This window comes from Lycorma delicatula, chromosome 7 (assembly GCF_047948215.1).
Source record: "Lycorma delicatula isolate Av1 chromosome 7, ASM4794821v1, whole genome shotgun sequence".
NCBI lineage: Eukaryota > Metazoa > Arthropoda > Insecta > Hemiptera > Fulgoridae > Lycorma > Lycorma delicatula.
This window is the reverse complement of record NC_134461.1, coordinates 80815877-80838645: the sequence shown is the minus strand read 5'-3', so window position 1 is coordinate 80838645 and position 22769 is coordinate 80815877. Positions and strand designations below refer to the sequence as shown.

Genomic DNA, 22769 nt, shown 5'->3' with positions numbered 1-22769 from the left:
ATACATTTAATATGTCATTATAATATAAGTATAATGATATAATTAGTTGAACATAATTTATATCTTATATGACATTGGTTCCTTTTTAGCATCTGTTGCAATTAAAAAGTTGCACATCTAATTTTAATTTAATTATCTTTATTGGGGGTCCTAAATACACTAAGTTATATTCATTTATTTATCTTGTGTTTTGGCGGTTTCAATTATTAAAAAGTTAGTTTTCCACCATTTTGGGATCTTACAGTAGAGTTACAAAATTGATATTTATAAATTAACCAATTTGATAGTTTACACTATTATTCTTACAAAGATAGTTTACAAAGTATTCTTACACATTTTTTGAAATGTAAAAAACAATAATTAAGCTAAAAATAGAAGCAAAATATTTCAGTTCTTAGGTGGGTATTATCAAAAACATATAATGCCAGTAATACCGTAGTGTGAATCATTTAATAAAATACATAGCAACTGAAAATTGTTATGTTATAAAAGAAATAAATAGATTGATTAATTAATTAAGGGGGAATTTAACATAAAAATAAAATGAATTAATTCAACATTTTGAAAGAAAAAAGTAATTAAATTAAAATGCCAATGCTTATTAAAAATATTGGTGGTTTTAAAACTAGTAGAAAAGATTAATAACAAATCTAATTTTAATATTTATAATGAAGCATATTTATAATCCATAATATGATGAGAGGAGCAAAAATGCTCCTTCCCATATGGGAATGAGAAGGGCAAAAATATAAAAACTGTTAAAGAATGAATGACAAAGAGAAATGTTAAAATGCTCTCATGAAAATGTGTGAGCATATAAATGCTATTAGAGAAAAAACCACTTTGAAGACTAGGAAGCATGTCAATTTAGAAATCAACAGTTAAAATTTTAACATGATAACCTATTTGGAAAATAATGCATTTGTTTAAATTATCTAAAATTCATAATTTACTTATTTAAGTTTGGTTCCAAAACCATAAAAGGTACATATTTATTATGGTAAGTATTCTAACAACATCCTATGACTGTAATAGCAGCAAAATGTTTCATTTTACTTCAATAATTGAGATAGCAAACATCTATCTACTTTCAATTTTACTTTCCCATCTAGTGCTATAGCACTAAAAGGAAAAGTATTGTATTCAGTCCAGTTTAGGCATATGTGGTTCTTACCCGATCTTGAGATTTTAACACCTAAAGAACCCAAAAATACCAGATGGAAATTTTCCAGATGTTCATATGTACATGTGTGTTCAATGTACCCTCCAAATCACTTAATATCTCTAGAACTACTGGACCTATTTTTACCAAGCTTGGTCATATTACTTCTAAATATGGGCGGGGGGGGGGGGGGCACTGATGCCATTAAATTTTCAACCTAAAAGGTCAAGGCTGAAGAGCAAGGTCACCCTCAGTGTCTTGAGATTTCCTAATAAGGTCATATTTTTCTTATGCACATTTGTTAATGATATACAGTTGTTGCGGTAGAATTAAATGAATGAATAATATTTAAAGTGTAAAAAAGTAACTTATATGTCTACGTCTTAAACTTAATTGCCCTTTCATTGTTTTTCCTGCCTCTGCAAATTACTGTTCAGATATTACTTCAGAGGATGAATGAGGATATGTGTGAGTGCAAATAAAGTGTAGTCTTGTAGTCTCAGTTCGATCATTCCTGAGATGTGTGGTTAATTGAAACCCAACCAGCAAAGAACACCGGTATCCACGATCTAATATTCAAATCCGTATAAAAATAACTGACTTTACTAGGACTTGAACGCTGGAACTCTCGACTTCCAAATCAGCTGATTTGAGAAGATGCATTCACCACTAGACCAACCCCAGTGGATTGAACTAAATTGCCCAGTTGACTAGGTACCTGGTACATTAAGCCTTGCAGCTACACCTGTCTGTTGACGACAAGTGAAATTTGCCCTATGTAAGTTGTAAAATTACATTAGTTTAGTTAGTGCTGACGGTCACTACTAGTACCACCGTAGTGAGATGTAATCAGTTAGAGGGTCTAAAGATGACCTCTAGTAAAGCCCCTCAGGGCTTAGAACGGAGGGGGTGGTGTGGTGACTAGTAATGTCACAAGGTGGGTGTCTTCCCCTATGGGGTTTGGATGCTGGTACCACCATGTCCACATGCTTTAGTAAGAATCATTGAATTAAATAAGCAAAAAAATATTATAACACTTTTTAAATTAAGTTGTCTGTGTAAGCCATGCATCTGAAACAACCCGTGTTGCACAACTTTCCCGAAAGCAACTTAAAGGAAAGCCACTTTCCCGAAAGCTACGTGACAGGAAAGTCCTGCAAACTGTGTTATCAGCTTGTATGTTGTCTTGTGTATGTTTTTAAGGAAATTTTCATTAAAAAAATCAATTCTGAAGAAACAAAGATAAACTCAATTATGTGCAACTATATGAAAACAGTAGTTTTGTTTAACAATTGAAGTGTAGTCTCAGGTCGACCATTTCTGAGATGTGTGGTTAATTGAAACCCAACCACCAAAGAACACCATGATCTAGTATTCAAATCCCTATAAAAGTAAGTGTCTTTAATAGGATTTGAACACTGGAACTCTCGACTTCCAAATCAACTGATTTGTGAAGATGCATTCACCACTACACCAACCCAGTGGGTTGGAACAATATACCTAAAAAATATCACATACTAAACTTACATTTTTTTGTAATTCCTCACAAAATTTTATACTTGCTTTTTAATTATTTTTTTAGTTTGCATTTGCTTTATACTTAATTTTATACTAAATTTATAACATTTTACTTCCTCACAAAATTTTTAATACAATAATCCTACGAAAACAATAATATCCCAAACAATAACTACCATATTATTAAAAATAATTTAATATATCAGATATATAACTTGAACAAAACCTTACCACTTGGAAATGTTAAGAAAATTGCTTACCTTATTCGGTGTCAGTGTCCGACAAACATTGGATTCCCTCCATTATATCTGATTCTTCAACACTCCCAGAAGTTGGCGTTGACGATGAATCATCTCTAACATAAATTATTAGTTCATCAACCACAACACTGAGAAAATTATCTTAGTTCCCACATTTTCATTTCTTCTTCTGTAACTTGCTTCGTGCACAGTTTCCACTTATCAGTTGATACCTCGTTCACACCTTTTTCAAGCAGGATTTCAACGTCATTCATTTTATATGTATTATTATTTCGGGCCTTTTACTTGGCTCCACACTAACTCAATTAGATTAAAGTTACAGCGATAAGGGGGAATCCTTAACACCGTATGACTTTTCATTTCAGCTAAATCGATTAAAAATTTATTAAATTTGTCACGATTGTGTTTTACATGTTCAAGGAGTTCTGCTTTTAAACTTTTTTTTCCAAAGTGGATACTTCTTGATTATAGTCATAAAGCAATTTTTTGTTTCCTCTGTGAACTGTTTGAAATATTTTTCAGTTTTACACTATGGTGTGGAGCATTGTCCATTACAACAAAACTATTTTCGAGTAATAACGACAATACTTTTTCAAACCACTTCCTAAAAATATATCTGCGTTCATGTCATCGTGGTAGTCTCCAAATTTTTTGGATTAAAAAATGAGTAATCCCCTCCCTAAAAATCCATTTTCATTGCCAATATGTATTACAATTAATTCCTCTATTTTTTTGGGGTTGCAGGTCCTTGCTTAATCCTGGCAGAAATGCTGTGTTTTTATTGATCTAACAGCTGTATCACACAAATTCTTGGTCTTCATTTATCCATGTCTCATCCAAATAAAATATATTTCTACCCGTTTTTCTATAATTTGCTATTTTTTAAAAATAATTTACACTGCCAAATTATGATCTCTTCTCGATCAACAACAGTAATTTGTATAAACTAGTGCAATCTTTGATAAACTTTTCTTCCAAGAGAATTTATACAGTTATTTTGAAGTCAGTGATAAACGATGATGTTTTGTTTATAAACATCCGGTAGTTACAACAGCTCAGCATGTACAATAGTGCATTGTATATACACACGCGGTTTGTTTATTTCATATCTCCTTCTAAGAATGAACAGATAATACATGCTTTAAATACACTGCTTTATTCAAGTGTATTATTTAAGGAGAACAATAATGCTATATACAGTCAAAGCTCTTCATTACTAGTTGTACATTAATAAGTTTTAACAATAAATATTTCCCATCCATGTTTTAAAATCCAATAATTAACAATAAAAAGCAATTTTGATGAAATTACTGATGATTACAATATCATCTAAGACAAACAAATCTTATTTTGCTGGGGGGGAAAAAAAAAATTACAAAACCAGTTAAGAAAACTGATCTAATAAAATAAATGAAAAACTGTTATTTTAGTTTAACATCATATGTAATAACATACTCACCTTGACAAGAGATGGATACTTCCACACAATAAGTTGATTGTTAGCAAAACCGTGGCCTGATATTAATTCTTTATAATTTGTTGACCATAATAATGCACACACCTAAAACATTATTTATTATACTTAAAAAATTAAAATAAAATTATTTTACTTAAAATTTAAACTAGATGGCTGTTTTGATTATTAAAATATTATCTTTAGTAGCTAATGAAGAAATTGAACATAAAAGGCATATAAATAAAAAGATAAAAACAGTATTAAAAGAAAAGACAGTAACATTATAAAATAAGCATTTCTAACACACACAAATATTTTATGTACTGAGTATTTACAAACTATGTCAAGAATTCAGGGGATCATCCCCCACATTGAAATAAAGAAAAAATGTTATATCAACATATGTCCAGAAATGCTTAGTTTACCGGCTTATGCCCTTAACATTTGTGGTAAACTAAGTGGCTTATGCCACACTTAGCCAGAATAATAAATAGCCATTCTGGCTATTTATTATTCTGGCTTAGCCTTCTGTATTTTTAACATAAAAATTTTTTCCCAGGAATGGTTAATCTTATTGATCTGAAATTTTGTATACTGCTAGGGTATCTAGAGTTGACATAGAAAATAATGAACCTGATCCTCAATATATTTCAAAATGGCGGTCATATAAACCTTTTAGTTGTTAAAACTTGCTTAAACTTGCTGGTTTATTTAAATGTTATTACAAAAATATGACATCTTATTTATTCAAACCTGTTTATAAACAACAAAGCTATGGCAAAAGTTCTTGAAGCGAGTCACTAGATTGAAAAACCAGTTTTCATTTCCTCCCATATAAAATTAAATAAATTGACACGACCTCAACTGAATAATTTTATTAATGTTATCATGTAGTAAATTATAATAATTTAATAATATTGAAAAATAATTTCCATCAAAACAGATGTAATTAACAAGTCATTGTTGTAAATGTAAATAAAAACTAATATCCAGTGTCTTTTGCTAATGACCAAGTGAGTACAATAATGATCTGTTCTGTACAAGTTGATAAATTACTTTTTTTACCATTTCCCATTAATATTATTTATTTACAATACACAATTTTAAGAATACAGCAGTTTTTAATAAATTTAAAATTCTAAAAGGCTCTTTATTTTTAACTCATTCCAACTATTTTCTTACTTTTTGAGAAACTACTTTCCAACTTTTTGAGAACCAAACTAAAATTTTCTGTTTAAAATAATATATATATATATATATATATATATATATATTACTGTATTGTATTTTTATAAATTATTTTTATTTGGTTTGTAAAGAAATTAGAACAAAGTAAACAAATCTATAGAAAAAAGAAAATTTAGATAGACTGTTAATTTTGAACATCATTTTGATGAAAAATTTGCAAGGAAAACTCTTCATTTTTAAAAGAAGCAAAATATGTATGAGTAAATTTTTCATTAACTTCAACCCTCTCGAAGTTATGATCCTGAGCCACCTTATAATACCCACTTCATTGAGTTTCTAACTAAAAAATTTCAACACTATCAATGATATCATGAATCATTCTATACATTATAGAAGGCATGATAGGTGGGTGATTTTGTAGTGTGCTAGTAAAATAACAAATATTTTATCAACATGCATTTTTCATGTTAACTTATATTTTTCCAGTAAAACTTTAATATCTGTGTAAATTCATCATCACTGATCAAATGTAAATAATATTTAATATTAACAGTTAGATAGATATTTTGTGTTTTCATACTAAATTTTTCCAACTATAATTGTGCTCCTGAATCCAATATTAATTTTATTAATCTAATCTAATTAACTGTCTTCCTTGAATGCTCTGTTCAATTCCTTTAAAAGTTTCTTAAGGTACAGTTTTGTTTAAAGTAATATTATTCTCTGATCTGTGCTACATGTTCACATTTGTTTGGCTGAATAATGTCCTGGATACTGACATGGAAACATTATAATAAAATTATAAAAATTATTTCTGAACTGCTCGTAAACAATATTTTCTAGTTTTGTAAACTAGGCTCAGATAATTTTTTTCTACTTCAGGGTTGTACCACAACTCAGATGTACTACTAAAATGAAAATGGAATAAAAAGCAAAAGTGCACTGCATTCTGAATGGAGAATGGTTAGAAAATGTGGACTCCTTCACATATTTGGGTAGCAGAATTGCAGCAGATGGTTGATCAAAGAAGAAAGCGATAAGTTGCATAGCCTAGCCAAGAATAGATTTTATAAGAAGGGAACTTTCAACTTATTGAGGATGTTAGAAAAAGACTGTTAAAGTATCTTTGTATAGAATGTGTTTTTGTATGGGAGTGAGAGATGGACAATGGAGTTTGAAGAGGAAACAAGGGTGTATACTACTGCAGATTGATGAAAGTCCAATGGGTAGATAGAATGCCAAATGAGATGTTAAAGAAGGCTGAATCTGTTAACATGACCCAAACCTTTCTCCATACAACAGATTATGGTGCTGTCCGAGAAATGGCATCAACATAATTTGGCCAAGATTTTTATTCAGCACACTGAAACACTCAACAGAAAGCAGTCCTTGCATTGCAGAAGGTGCAGAGCAATTCAGTCATAGGTCTTTGATTGAAATTATGTAAAGGCCTGCACCGTCCCTTAGTGCGCACACACCTGCAGTCTTCATCCCACTAACGAACAACAGGCCATCTTGGCTTTCTGGACATTAAAGGGATGAATTTATTTGTGCTATCGGGAATTTGAGGTGTAAACTTGGCAAGTTAGTGAATCACAGCCAACCTTCATGTCTTCTGCTCTCAGTTTGATGGTTGCACCTTTTGCAGAAGTAGCAATGAAAAGACATATCTTTGTCAGATGCAATCCGGTTTTTCTTTTTTGCTACTGATAATGTTTAGGAAGTGCTTTGCTTCCTCAAGCACTTCATCGGTCTCCACATCCTTGATGTGACCTTGAGATGGTGGTGGGGACTTTGAAGCCTGGGGGGCTAGAGATATCGTACCAGGCAACAAGAGTTTAGATCCCCCTTCATAGGGATCTTGGTTGTTTGCTGGTGCAGCGGTAATTTTCTTTAATGTAGATTGATTGAGTGGTTTTTGGTAAACCACTTTCAGACTTTCTAAAAGTAACCTTCTTATTTATACTCCATACTGTAATAGCAGATGTAAGCGATTATACTTGGTCTGACAAGGCCTTTTTGCAAAAAATTAACCATTTTGGTTAATTCTTTGCATGATGAGCATTCATTCTCTTTTTTTATTTTGGTAGAAAGAGGTTGGACATAACTAACATCGGGTTGTACTGGATTCCTCATGCTGAGAGATTTTCTGTATTTCCGACAAACCACAGGAAAGGACACTTTCTGTTCAGTACAGATTTTTAATATAGCTTTTCCTTCCTTACTGAGGGGGCAGTCTCGAGATCTTGCAGAGTGTGGACCTTTACAATTAGCAAAATTTTTTATTTCAGCGCATGTGCTATCATTATGCCTCATACAGCCATACAAACTTGTTCCTTTGTGCAAATATTTTTCTTGTGACCAAAATCCTGCCACTGAAAGCAGCATCTTGGATTTGATATATACGATCGGATAAGAACAGATAGGTTGCCAATTCTTATTCGCTCAGGAACAGTTGGGAGCCGAAAAGGTTAGGATAAGTGATTGTCACATCAACACCATTCTCCTTTCTCATAATTCTCTGCACAGTTGAAATAGACTGCAATGGTAGCTCTTCAGATAGTTCAATACCACCCAAGTCAAGGCAAAAGATAACTCCCTTGCTGGAATTCAGTGTATTATGGGGCTCCATGATGAGGTCATCCTTTCCTATATATATATCTAAGGGCTAAGGGCTTCCAAATACAACACACTTATTTATAAGAAACAGAGAAATTTTAGTTCAAGATTTACCTTCTTCTTTATACCTAATTATAAGAAAATGCAGATTAGATATTTTACCTCTCTCTGTTACATTTCTAGTTTCTTTGTCATTTGTCATATCTTCGGCTGATAAGGTTGGTCGAAACCTTTTTAAACTCCCAGATTTGTTGATTTTTTCAAGAAGGCCAACAACCACTGAATGATTAGAGATTGGGACTGACATCTGTTCTCACAGGTACCAGCAAATAACGAATCACTCCAGAAAAGTGCGCTACTGAAGGTGGGGTTACATACAATTGGGTTCACCCCTGTGCCCAGAGGATATCATTTGAGACTCATTACATAGAACCATCCACCCATCGACACAATAACTTCCTCCTTGGGTTACAGTTGTGTTTTTATATAAGAATTTTTTTTTTTGTCCTCAGTAATTATTTGACTGGTTTGATGCAGCTTTCCAAGATTCCTTATCTAGTGCCAGTTATTTCATTTCGGTATACCCCTACATCCTACATACGTAACAATTTGTTTTACATATTCCAAACGTTGCCTGCCTGCACAATTATTCCCTTCTACCTATCCCTCCATTATTAAAGCGAATATTCCAGGATGCCTTAATATGTGGTCTGATAAGTCTGTCTCTTCTTTAACTGTATTTTTCCAAAAGCTTCTTTCTTGATCAATACGCCGTAACACCTCTTCATTTGTAACTTTATCCACCCATCTGATCTTTAACATTCTCCTATAGCACCACTTTTCAAAAGCTTCTAATCTTTTCTTCTCAGGTACTCTGATCATCCAAGTTTCACTTCCATATAAAGCTACGCTCCAAACATATACTTTCAAAAATATTAATTAATTAAAATATTAATATAAAGTAATTTTTGATGTAAACAAATTATTAACTGAAGGCTCGTTTCGCCTGTGCTATTCGGAATTTTATCGCAGGAGCGATATGCTCCTGCTTCATCCATCTTACCTAATTCTTCTTCCCAAATAACAAAATTCTTCTAACTCCGTAATCTTTTCTCTTCCTATTTTTATATTCAATGGTTCAGCTACATTATTTCTACTACATTTCATTACTTTCATTTTGTTCTTGTTTATTTTCAAGCAATAGTTCTTGCATAGGACTTCATCCATGCTGTTCATTGTTTCTTCTATATCTTTTTTACTCTGTCTTCCTATCTGAGCACTAAAATTGCTTCCCTTGTCTCTATAGCTTTTCGTGAAACAAAATTGGTTTTCTCCTAACACTTTATCCACTCTCCTCTTCTGTACAGAATTCTAGTTAATTCTGTATAAAACAATACTGTACAATACTGTACTGTAGAATTCTAGTTAAGATTTTTTATGCATGACTACTTAAACTAATTGTTTTGTATTCTTCACAATTATCTGCTCCTGCTTTCTTTGGTATCATGACTATAACACTCTTTTTAAAGTCTGATGGAACTTCCCCTTTTTCATAAATATTACACACCAGTTTATATAATCTACCTATCGCTTCCTCACCTGCATTGTGCAGTAATTCTGCAGGTATCCTGTCTAAGCCAGGAGCCTTTCTGCCATTCTAATCTTTTAATGTTTTCTTAAATTCAGACCTCAGTATTATTTCTCCCATTTCATCCTCTTCTACCTCCTTTTCTTCCTCTATAACACCATTTTCTAATTAATTTCTTCCATATAACTCTTCAATATATTCCACTCACCTATCAACCTTTCCTTTCATATGATAAATCAGTGTACCATCTTTGTTTAACACATTAGATTTTAATTTATATACCACAAAATTTTCCTTAACTTTCCTGTATGCTCTGTCTACTTTACCAATAATCATTTCTCTTTACACTTTTCTTTAATCTATTCTTTTCGCTAGTTTGCACTTCCTGTTTATAGCATTTCTTAAATGTCTATTGTTCCTTTTACTTTCTTCATCACTAGCATTCTTATATTTTCTACGTTCATCCATCAGCTGCAATATAACCTCTGATAGCTAAAGTTTTCTACCAGTTCTCTTTGTTCCACCTAAGTTCGCTTCTGCTGACTTAAGAATTTAGTTTTTAACATTCTCCCATTCTTTTTCTACCTTATCTTTTTTACTCAGACCTCTTTCGATGTCGTCCTCAAAAATTTTCTTTACCTCCTGTTCCTCAAGCTTCTCTAAATTCCACCGATTCATCTAACACTTTTCTTCAGGTTTTTAAACCCCAATTTACATTTCATTATCACTAAATTATGATTGCTATCAATGTCTGCTCCAGGGTAAGCTTGGCAGTCGACGAGCTGATTTCTAAATCTTTGCTTAACCACAATATAATCTATATGATACCTTGCAGTATCACCTGGCTTTTTCCACGTGTCTATTCTTCTGTTATGACTTTTAAACTGGGTATTGGCACTTACTAAATTATACTTTGTGCAAAACTCTATAAGTCGGTCCCCTCCTTCATTCCTTTTGCCCAGCCCATTTTCACCCACAATATTTTCTTCCTTGCCTTTTCCAATGCTTGCATTCCAATCTCCAACTATTATTAAATTTTCATCCCCTTTTACATGTTTAATTACTTCGTCAATTTCTTCGTATACACACTTCTACCTCATCATCATCATGGGTACTTGTAGGCATATAGACGTTAACAATTGTTGTCGGTTTAGGTTTTGATTTTAACCTTATTACAATGATTCTGTTGCTATGCATTTTAAAATACTCTACTCTCTTCCCTATCTTCTTGTTCATTACAAAATCTACTCCTGCCTGCCCTTTATTTGAAGCAGTTTTAATTATTCTAAAATCACTTGACCAAAAGTTGTTTTCCCACTGAACCTTGCTAATTCCTACATCTATATTTAATCTATCCATTTCCCTCTTTACATTTTCTAAACTACCAACTTTTTTGTGACTTCTAACTTTCACGCTCCGGCTCATAGAATGTTATTTTTTTTATTTTTTGGTGACCCCTTCCTTAGTAGTCCCCACCTGCAGATCCAGACAGGGGACTAGTTTACCTCCAGAATATTTTTCCATCTTTGTTATGAAAATGCAGTTACATTTTCTTGGAAAAAAAGCAGCTGTAGTTTTCCACTGTTTTCAGCTGCGCAGTACTCAGAAGATTGAGTAATGTTGATATGGCTGTTTAGTCTTCCTGACCTACATCCTTAACAACTACTGAAAGACCTGCTGTCCTCTTTCAGGAATCATTCCTTAGTCTGGCTCTCAACAGATAACTCTCCAATATGGTTGCACCTTCGGTCCAGTTACTCTGTATCACTGAGCACTCAAGCCTCCTCACCATCAAAGTCTCATGATTCATAATGTAAGGGTATATGTTGTAAATTGCGTAGTGTTCTTGGTGTAAAGTGTGTGTATGGTATAAAAGGTTCAGCAGCTCAGTGTGTAGCAGAAAAAAAAGGCTAGGGCTGTGGGGACACCAACCCACAGTCTTAGAGAATAAGACTCCCCGTCGGGGAAAGACAGTTGATGTGGTGAAGCCTTGTCTCTTAAATATTTTAAAGCAAACAAGAGATAAGAGAGGGTTCTGTGGAAGGGAAAATCACTAGAGATAGGCCAAGACATGTAAATCTATACTATATCTAGTATAATTATCATAAGTTACCTGTGATTTAGTGTCAACAGAACTAAGACAAGCTCCAGAGTTACAATTCCAAAATCTAATATGACGATCAGCTGTACCTCCACCACTTGCCAGCAAGCTTGGTTGCCATGGACACCAAGCTAATGCTTTGACAGCTGCTTGATGTGCACTGTAAATAACAAAGTCTTTCACTAAATAACGGTTTTTTTTTGTTTTTAAATGATTTCAGAGATTAATGTTTGGTATGTTATATGCAGCTTACATCATACTTAACCCTATTTGTAAAACAAATAAATAAGTTTGAATACTGTTAACATAAACAAATATAAAAACATGTACGTGTGAGCCTGTAGTATATTATATGTTCAAATAACCAAACAGCATTCAACTACATATAAAGAACCTGTTATGATATATAGATACTAATAAATAATTTATTGAAATGCATTATAAAGCAACAGAATATACATAAGTTATTGATAAATTACTCCATTTGGAGGATTTTCCTTTATAAGTACTTTTCAATTATTATTCTATAATTCTAAATAAACTTTTAATCAATTGCATGTATATTCACCTGTGAATACAGTAATACAAACAGCTTAATTTAGTGTATTTAATTCTTTAATTACACTAAATTAAGCTGTTTTTATAATTTGTGAATTTATTATAGAAGAAATTACAAATTCTGCTGTCCAGTACTGGAATGATGTAATATTTAAAACACTGTATTTTGCTTTGTTATAAATACCATTATTGCCAACCATTAGATTGTATTTTATTAAGTATTTAATCATCTTTGAATATGATTTGTTGGTTCATTATTTTATATTTTTGTTTATATTTATAAATGTAATATTTCTTGAGTATATTCATTTTTGTATCATTATTCCAAAAATTATCAACTTCCAACATTTTCAAATTATTTCTGCAATCAGTAATCAATACTGATAGCAACTGGAAGTTTGTAATAATGATAAAAAAAATGAATATACTTGAAAAATATTACATTTATAAACATAAACAAAAATTCTTATAGTTGGCAATAATGACATTTAGAACAAAGGAAAATATGGCAATTTAAATATTACATCATTCCAGTACTGGACACCAGAATTTGCATTTTCATCCCTAATAAATTCAAAATTTATAAAACAGTAACAATTTCAACAAATTCAAATTCACAAATTATAAAAACAATTTATTTTAATGTAATTAAAGAATAAAATACCAACTGAAGATGCAGGATCCTGCGAGAATTGGTTTTTGGAATTAATTTGATAAGTAACATATCTGTTTACTGTGTTTTGGTGGTTTAAGTTTCATTTAATATTATATATACATATATAAAATATCAATATTAAATATATCATTTAACACACACATACACACAGTGCCGTATGTTGTTTATATATATATATATATATACACACACACACACACACACACACAACACATGGCACCTTAGAACCTTGTGGTAGCACTGAAAAGGGCTACTACAAAAGGGCAGTGTCGGTCGTATTCCACCAGGGCAGCCAAGCCAATACTCATCAAGTAATTCCATGTCATGTCAGCTCCTACCAGTAGCCCCACCAACCAGGGTGCTTGAAGCCCAGGAAGGTACCATTTGCACACAGCAGCTCCCTCAGCAGGCCAGCCAAGTCTGCTACTCCAAAGGGGATGCTGGCATCCGCTGGGAGGACCCATGTTGCTCTAGCTAGGAAATTTCTTTGTTGTTCTTCTTCTTCTTGGTCTGCTCCTGGTGGTGGTCCGCAAAAGAATATTTACAGAACTGGTATCTTGCTTATAAAGACGGCCAGAGCATGGTGGGGGCCATACTGCTCTGGTGGATGTTGGTGGTAAGCTCGCTTGGTGGGAAGGGGATGCTAGTGCAGACACATAGGTGTCACTCTAACTCCCACTAACATCTGAACGGCTAGTGTCAAGCTTGCTGATGCAAAGCATCAAAATATGATGTGGCCAAAATATATAAAAATTAATGTTCTGAGAAATCAAAATTGGTTTAAAATTGAAATTATAGAATTAAAATATATCAACACAATAAGATCAATCACACAACAGGAGATAATTAACATAGCTTGAATCAAGGATAATAAAATTAAAAGAATTGTTTGAAGTTGAATTCACTATTACATATTATTTTACATAGTTATGATTTTCACAACAAAAATAATAAGTAAATATTATTTAATGTATTTTTATTAAGAATAGAATAACTATTTACCTGAATGTATAAAGCGGTTGTGATTGAGAATATATTTGTCCTGGTACAGCAGACCAAATATTCAATGTGTTATCATTCCCTCCACTGGCCAGATACCTTCCATCAGGTGACCATTTCAATCCACATACCTATTAATATTAAAAAAGTGAGACAAGTTACTTAAAAAATTGTGAATAATAGCTGTGAAAAATAACATTATTTGGCATGGTCTAGAATATACTGTCATAAGTGATGGCATTAATTATCTATTCAACCCATTTACACAACAGTTTTTTTGTTATTTCTCAGCCAAAAAATATATTTATTTTACATGTGTTTGCCATTGATAGTACCAAATACTAGTCCACTACTTAAACATATTCAATTCACGTTCATTCATATTCAGTGAACTGAATACATCCTAATTGATTTTTCTTTCTGTTTTATTTCTGTAATTTTCAATAAATGTGTACACTTTCTCTGAAACTTTTAATATTATAGTATAATTATGAAACTAAATAAATGTATGAATCATACAGAATCATTTCAAATTAGGCACAAAATTGAGAATAACATGTGGAGATTAATGAATGTCGACTGAAAATGATTTAGGAAAAAGTCCTATATCAGGAAAAATTTTTGTTTGTCTCACTCTGTTTAACGTATTTCCATAAGAGGAACAGAAAGATGACCCCCTGGAAATATGGTGGGCATTGAAGTCTCCTACTACTAACAACAGCAATGGGATTTGCATGAGGAGATTTGACACATATTTCCATAAGAGGAACAGAAAGATGACCCCCTGGAAATATGGTGGGCATTGAAGTCTCCTACTACTAACAACAGCAATGGGATTTGCATGAGGAGATTTGACATTTCTAGAGCACTGAACTCAGAGTTTGATGAGAGATACAGATTGCAGATATGGAATTTAAAGGCACTGAGATTTTAACAGCAACAATAGGAATGAGTGTAGCTAATGGTATCCTTGTAGCAGACACCATTCGGCATGAAATTAGCAACACCATCACTCTTTCTATTGTCTAAAAGACATTTGTCACTCTCACAGATGTAGCCCCTGAGTGTTACTGTACCTTGTAATAGATGTGTTTTTTGGAAACACATTATTAATGGTTCATGTGCGCGCATCAACACACTAACAGCTTCAATGCGGGACCGAATATCTCTAATGTTCAACTGAATAATGCTAATAATTGCAGATACAGAAATACAGGTAAATATATGAAAAAATTAGTTATAGGTGATATGGTTTTTCTCTTTCAAATTTTTTGTTTTAAAAAACTCTGATGCCATGTGGTCAGGTGGTTCCTCTACCACATCTAGCATGCATGGTGTTGGAGGGGGAAATTTTGAAAAATGGGAAGTTGCAGACAACATCCCATAGGAGGTGTTATGTTGGCTAACACAACAAACAGGGAGCTTATTTGGTGGCTTACCACCTGCTGTATTTACTCCTATCCACAAAGGTAAAACTTTAGGGACAGAAATATTCAGAGGGATCCCACTAGTGTTAGTTTCACTAGCTGTAACTACCGACGTTTTATTCATCTTCATTAACTCAGAAATAGTTGTAATAAGTGAAGCAACTTAATCAGATAACATCTGTACAAGCCTGTTCATCTCACTGCAGGACCCACAATGTTGGTTGGCTGCATTTACAGGAGCTTTACTTGATGTCGCAGCAGCGAAAGAGACATCTGGTTTAACAAGGTTTCGAGAGCTAAATGGCCTTTTCTATTATCTTGGGGCAGCTGGGAAAGAAAGCTTTTGCTCGGTACAGATTTTTAGGATTGCCTTCTCTTCTTTAAAAGCTGAGCAATCTCAAGATCGAGCTGAATATATACCTTCCCCACAGTTAGCACATCTTTTTTCCTCCTGGCAGTGAGTGTCATTGTGACCTTCTTTGGCACATCAAGCGCAAATTACAGTTTTTGAACAAGATGTTGTGGTATGGCCATACCCTTGGCATTGGAAACATCATCGTGGGTTGGGGATGCAAGGTCACACCTGAACTGACAGGTAACCCACTTTAATCTTCTCTGGTGGTACCAGAAAATTAAATGTTAATATAAGGGAAGGTGTAGGTTCCTTCCCTCCATTCTGTTTCTTTATTCTTTTCACCTCCAAACTTTCTAGTTATGAAATTCATCAGCTACTTCAATTATATCCATCTCCAGAAGGTTGCGGCAAAAAATTACTCCCCAGCTGGTATTTAGGGTTTTGTGGCATACTGCACTTATGTTTACACCACCCACATAGTTGAGACAACAGAGAGCGACTCTGCTAATCATTAAAAGTTTCTATTAGAATCGTTCCATCTTGGTAATTGTTTTATGTTCTTTGCAGAACCATTTGAACCGATTACAATTTTGTTAATCAGGAAAAGCAAAACCTTTTGGAGAGAGCCACCTTCCTGATTATTCTGAACAACAAAATTAATGTTTTTATATTTGGAATGTTATAGAATATATTTTTAAAATAAAAAATTTTATATTATAAAATTTTATAATATATTTTTAATGTTTTAGAATTTAATATAGTCTCTTCTGCAGGATTATTATTCTCTTCAGATAACGCTAATCAAGGCCTTTTCACTATGTTGGTTTTTCAGATGGACCACCAACCATCATCAAATTTATTTGTGGACTTGAAATTTTGGTCCCACGAGTAATGGCGATTAACGGACCACTGAGCAGAGTGCAAACGCAAACTGGAGCTAGAGCTAAATACAACTAGGTTCAGCCAGTTGTCCAGAGGACATCGTTTGAGACTCACTACGTAGAGCCAACAGTCAGCACAATAGTTTCCACCTTGGGTTACGGTTGTGTTTCATAAAGGTTGTAGTTATGTAAAGGTATATGTTATAAATTGTGTAGTGTATGTGTATAGTGTTTTGCAGCTCAGTGTGTAGTGGGAAGAAAAGCTGCGGAGACTAGGCCCATGGGGACGCCAACCCCCAAATTCTTAAAGGATAAGACTCCCCATCGGGGTACTTCATAACATGCATACAGTTATTTCATGAAGACTAATAGCCATTGCAGAGATGGAAAAATCAACTCCTGAAACAAAAGCACAATAAAATCATTCAACACCATGGACTGTTCACATTGTCTATCTTCACATTTCTGTTGCTCATTAAGTGTTTTCTTACAAGGTTAACAAAGTATTTCATTCAATAAATAACTCTAAAAAAGCAAGGAGGCTTTATCTGATCATGTCATTTCTTAATGATGAGTTTTTGGCAAAATATCCTATAATTGTTCCTCATACTCTAAAAAATCTATTTCTGTAGATATTTTCCTATTCACAAAACTAAAATCAATGTTGAAAAGTTCTAAAACAAGTAATTAAAAAAAAAATCTTCTATGGGACAGATATTCTGTTATATAAACAGAATTCTAGGAAGCTAACAAACAGTGAAAAATTTGTAATAGTAGTGCAGGGAGACAGTTCATGGAAGGTCTTTGAAGAATATAAGCCTGAAAATTGTGCTAATTACCAAATAAAGCTTTTTAAAAGAAAGTTTGACTTCTTTGTAGACAATCCTTGTAGAAGACATCAACCATAGAGGAAGGCAGAATGAATGATTAGAATATATCAACAGATAACTGAAGATTTTTTGTAATCTTAAGATCAGAACATTAATACAGAAGAGTGAATAACATTAATCCATGTTAAATGATAAATGGCCTGAAAAAAGTTAAAACTAATACATTTTCAATTATTCTCGTAACTAAAGATAAGACCATTACATCTTAATAATTTAATATGGTTGAAAATGTAAATAAATGTGAATTTAAAGAGATTATGATGAGATAAATGTGAGATATATGTAGCATTATTGTTTATACACACAGGTAGCCTTGGAATTATGAAATGGTCACTCATGAAGTGCTGTGGGTTTTTTTTAGGGAACCGTTAACAGTTAAAGTTTTGTTTTTCAGCAAAACTTTATAAATAAATTAGCTTCATCACTCATCAGTAAATTGTGTAAGAGTTCTTCATTTTTATTAACCAACTGTAAAAAGTAGCTCAGTTTTCATAACCCTATCCATGTAGAGCACTGGAAACAAATTTTGTCAAGGTAGAAGGGTAGATGATTATTACAAAAAAATTTTTTGTTATGAACATCGTTTTCAGACTATCCAAGTGAGATAAGAGTGATTGACAATCCGCACATTGATACAGAACAGGATGGACACCCTATTCGACGGTCTTTTTCACTGCCACCATATTTTCACATGTACACACCACCACCTTTTTTTTTTAATGCATATCAGCTCTATCCAATGCAGCTGCAATAAATATATTATCATGATAATTCTACTTGAGAACCCTGGAATAAAACTGCTTGTCAGGTAGTCTAAAAAGTATTGAGCTTTTGGAGGCCAAAACTGAGAATTAATTTATTTTAATTGGAAAATAAAATTATGAGAGCAAATATGCACAACTTTTTTCAATGATCTTCTGCTGTTTTTCCCACAACACCATAATCCCGTCACTATAGAACTTCTGTGGTTTCTGGTCAAAACCATTGTGGCACACGATTTTCTCAGGCCTCTTTTGAAACTAACTTAACACCATTCAGGGAGTTCTGCAGAGACCAAAGCAAATGATAGTCTAATGGTGCCAGTTCCAAGTTATAAGGTGGATGCATTAAAACTTCATAGTCAAGTTCTCTCAATTTCTGATGGGTTGTTAAAGATGTATGCAGTCTGGCATTGTCGGCATGGTATACGACCACCCTTTCTGTTGACCAGTTCAGGCAGTTTCTTTTGAATTGTTAGATGCAATCAAGCTAATTGTCGACAGTACAGGTCTGAGTCTATCATTCTGCCTGGAGGCAACAGCTTGTGGTGCACAATGCTCTTCCAATATCACCAAACACACAGCATAACCTTCCTGGCATCAGTGTAGGCTTTACCACAGACTGTGGAGCTTCTCCTCGCTTTAACCACAATCTTTTTCACATATGCCTTGTCATAAGTCGATTGAGTAAATTTTTCTGAGTCAGATCATGTAGCACCAAAATGTTAAACTTTTTTTTTATAGCCAGCTTTCTCCAAACAGTTTAATACTGTTTGGTGATGGGGATGTTTAGATCATTGGCGATATCATGACTGCTTACATGCCAGTCTTCCTCAACCTTTGCCAGATATGCTAATGCTATCTCATGTGCAAAAGACTCACTACTTTTTAGACTTCCTATTATTATGGGATTTAAATATTATTTTCATATTAACATTTTAATTCTGTCTCATTACACAGAATGTATTTTTATTATTTAAACATGTAGAATATGTGCACATTTTTTAATGTTTTCTTAGTATCATTTTTAACCAAGTATAATTTTTTCATACTTGAAATTAATTTGCATAATAGATTTAATGTGATATTAACATCTTTAATACATTAAAAATTACTTCTGAAATAAAAGCAACAACTAAACTATCTTATTTTTACATCTCAACATCCTGACCCCATAGGGGAAAACATCTGTCTTGTAACAATTCTGGTCATCACACCACCTTCTCCATTAATAGTTAAATTTCACACACATTTCATAACTTAAATGCACAATTTTAAAATTGTTCAATGTGTCATTAAATCAAGATTTAATACATTTTCCTCCACTATTGATTATGTAGCCCTAACATCTATTACCCACTGCGCATTCATTCCGCATTACGCAGTGTTAAGGGAAGATTCCACAACCAACAAATTACGGTAGTTTTTGATGCATCCTCAAAAACAAGCTCTGCTGTTTCATTGAATGACATCTGTCATTGGTCCAACAGTACAATCAGATCTCGTCAGTATTGTATCAAGATTCAGAACACATCCATATGTTGTAACAGCAGATACTGAAAAAATGTATCGTCAGATTAATGTACAATCAGCTCAGCAAAATTTACAACTAATCTTTTGGAGAGACCAGCCAGAAGATCCTAATAGAACATTTAAATTGCTGACAATCACTTATGACACTACTAGTGCTCACTCCTTACCTAGCAACGGGAACTTTGGATGAAGAATACTCTTTTCCAGTTGCAACCTAGGTAGTCGTAGAGGATTTTTATGTGGACGATGTTGTGACTGGGGCCAAGACAATAAAAGAAGCAAAACAACTACGGCATGATTTAAATGATATGTTTCATCAAGGCAGTTTTCATCTTAGAAAGTAGAGCGCTAACAATACAGACAATCTATCTGACGTTCCATTAGAAGATGTGGCTAAGGGTAAGTAACTACCGTTTAGATAATACTTCAGAGGATGAATGAAGATGATATGTATGAGTGTAAATGAAGTGTAGTCTTGTACATTCTCAGTTCGACCATTCCTGAGATGTGTGGTTAATTGAAACCCAACCACCAAAGAACACCGGTATCCACGATCTAGTATTCAAATCTGTGTAAAAATAACTGGCTTTACTAGGACTTGAACGCTGGAACTCTCGCCTTCCAAATCAGCTGATTTGGAAAGACACATTCACCACTAGACCAACCCGGTGGGTTTTTATATATTTCTAAGTTCATTCTTCAAAGTTACCAGCTGTCACAGTTTATTTACATTATTTGTAGATGTGCATGAATTTTATCAGTTAAATCTTTTTGCTTTATTTTATATAAGAAAATTGTTGTTTCACTATTTTATTTGTAATATTAAATGTATATTTTACACATGTGTGGAATGAGTAAACTATAAACTATTTGCTGTACTTTCTGACTTGAAAGTTGTAATATGTTTCAGTAAACATTTTTCAGTATTGTTGTAACATACTTTAGTAAAAACAGATTTAGTATTTTGATTAATTTAAACTGTGATGTTTTGCTTGACTGTGGTTATAAAACGTACTTCATTTTTTAATCAACCAATATATATATATATATATATATATATATATATATATATATATATATATATATATGGCAAAGGAGGTTTTTATGAAAGTATTAACCATATATACAATAGACAGTTTCCAAATTCTGTTGGCCACTGCAAGGAAAAGGTTATAAAATTCTAGGAAGAAGTATAGGAGCAACTTTAATCAACACCAGTGCATTCAAAATTTTTAAAATTTACATAAAGCTGTACAATATTTCTGCATGATACAAGTAAGGACTATTTGACTCAATATTTAAAAAATATATATATTACATAAGTGTATATATATATATATATATATATATATATATAAAATGATTAATCAAAATTGCATGGCAATAGCATTATGAAAAGATTTTCATTCAGTTTAAGATTGTATGAACTTTCTGTATTAGATTTTAAAACTTTTATTTTTCCAAACTATAAAATACCTAATCTAAAATAGTTCAAGAAAGACTAATTAATATGAAATATGAATTAAAAAGTAAAAAATAAAACCATATACCTCCTGAGTGTGACCAGAAAGTACAGAAATCCTATGATTACGTTGACGTACATCATGATGTATAATTTGTCCAGACCTTGATCCTGAGCTTAAAATATATGAATTCCAAGATAAAGCTCCAACACGACCAGTGTGCCCATCCATTATACGTACACGTTTTACTTGACTTGCATCCCATAACTGTGTGACATTAAAAGAAATATCATTACATTAAATAGTATTAAAATAAAAGCTGTATTCACATATTAAAAAATTAATCAATTCTGCAATTGATATTGATCAGTAACAATTTTATTTACAAGTTTAGTTGATGCAGTGCAGTTTCCTATCCTTATATAATTATTGTTGATTATCAATATAATTAGTTCAGTGCTTATCAGTTATATTGCAGATTTGAATTCACTGACTCTCCTTATCTTTTACACAAAATATTAGTTCACCTACAAGAAAAATTTTATTTATTAAAATGTTTAATTTTGAAATGTAAACTGTCTTAATGTTTTAAAAATTTTAGCTTGATGCAACTTTCAGAACTATTCTGAAATTCTCATTATGAATGGATAATTCCTAATATTTATTTTATAATCGTTATGAATGTTTTTTCCATTGTACCAATCATCTCTGTTACTCTGTTACTCAATCTGTTAATCTAATCTGTCAATCTGTTACTCTTCATTAATAAACATTAACTTCACTAGTGCTCATTGATGGGAAATTTTAGAGCCAGTCCTTCTAAAAAAATACCAATTATGTTGATTAAGCCTCTTATGTAATAATTACTCCTCTAGGAATCATGAGACCTTGCCGATGATGAAGGGGCTTGAGTACTTTGTGGTACAGAGTAGCTGGACCGAAGGTGCATCCATATCAGAGTGGTATCTGTTGAGAGCCAGGCTAAGGAATGATTCCTGAAAGAGGACAGCGACTCTTCCAGTAGCTGTTAAGGGCGTAGGTCAGGAAGACTAAACGGTCATATCAACATCACTTAATCTTCTGAGCACTGTAAAAACTGAAAGCAATGGAAAACTACAACTGTGTTTTTTTTTCAAGAAAATGTAGCTCTCTGCATGTTCATGTAACAAAGATGGAGGTGCTTTCATTGGTAAAATATTTCAGAGGTAAACTAGTCCCCCATTTGGACCTCTGGGTGGGGCCTGCTAAGGAAGGAATCACCAGAAAATTAAAAAATAACATTCTATGAGTCGGAAGTGTGGAATGTTAAAAGTCTAAAAAAGGTTCGAAGGTTAGAA

The 22769-nt window shown here is 32.8% G+C and overlaps 1 protein-coding gene across 3 annotated transcripts in view; it reads right to left on the bottom strand.

The window, feature by feature from the left end:
* fzy (cell division cycle 20 protein fzy) overlaps positions 1-22769 on the bottom strand; it is a 54856-nt gene that overhangs the window by 1058 nt on the left and 31029 nt on the right. For all 3 annotated transcript variants that reach the window (XM_075371038.1, XM_075371037.1, XM_075371039.1), the window contains exons 8-11: positions 21520-21699; positions 14129-14256; positions 11905-12052; positions 4400-4501 (exon numbers count right to left, since the gene is read on the bottom strand). In XM_075371038.1, the coding sequence (XP_075227153.1) occupies positions 4400-4501; positions 11905-12052; positions 14129-14256; positions 21520-21699 (558 nt within the window). The remainder of the gene's footprint in view (positions 1-4399; positions 4502-11904; positions 12053-14128; positions 14257-21519; positions 21700-22769) is intronic.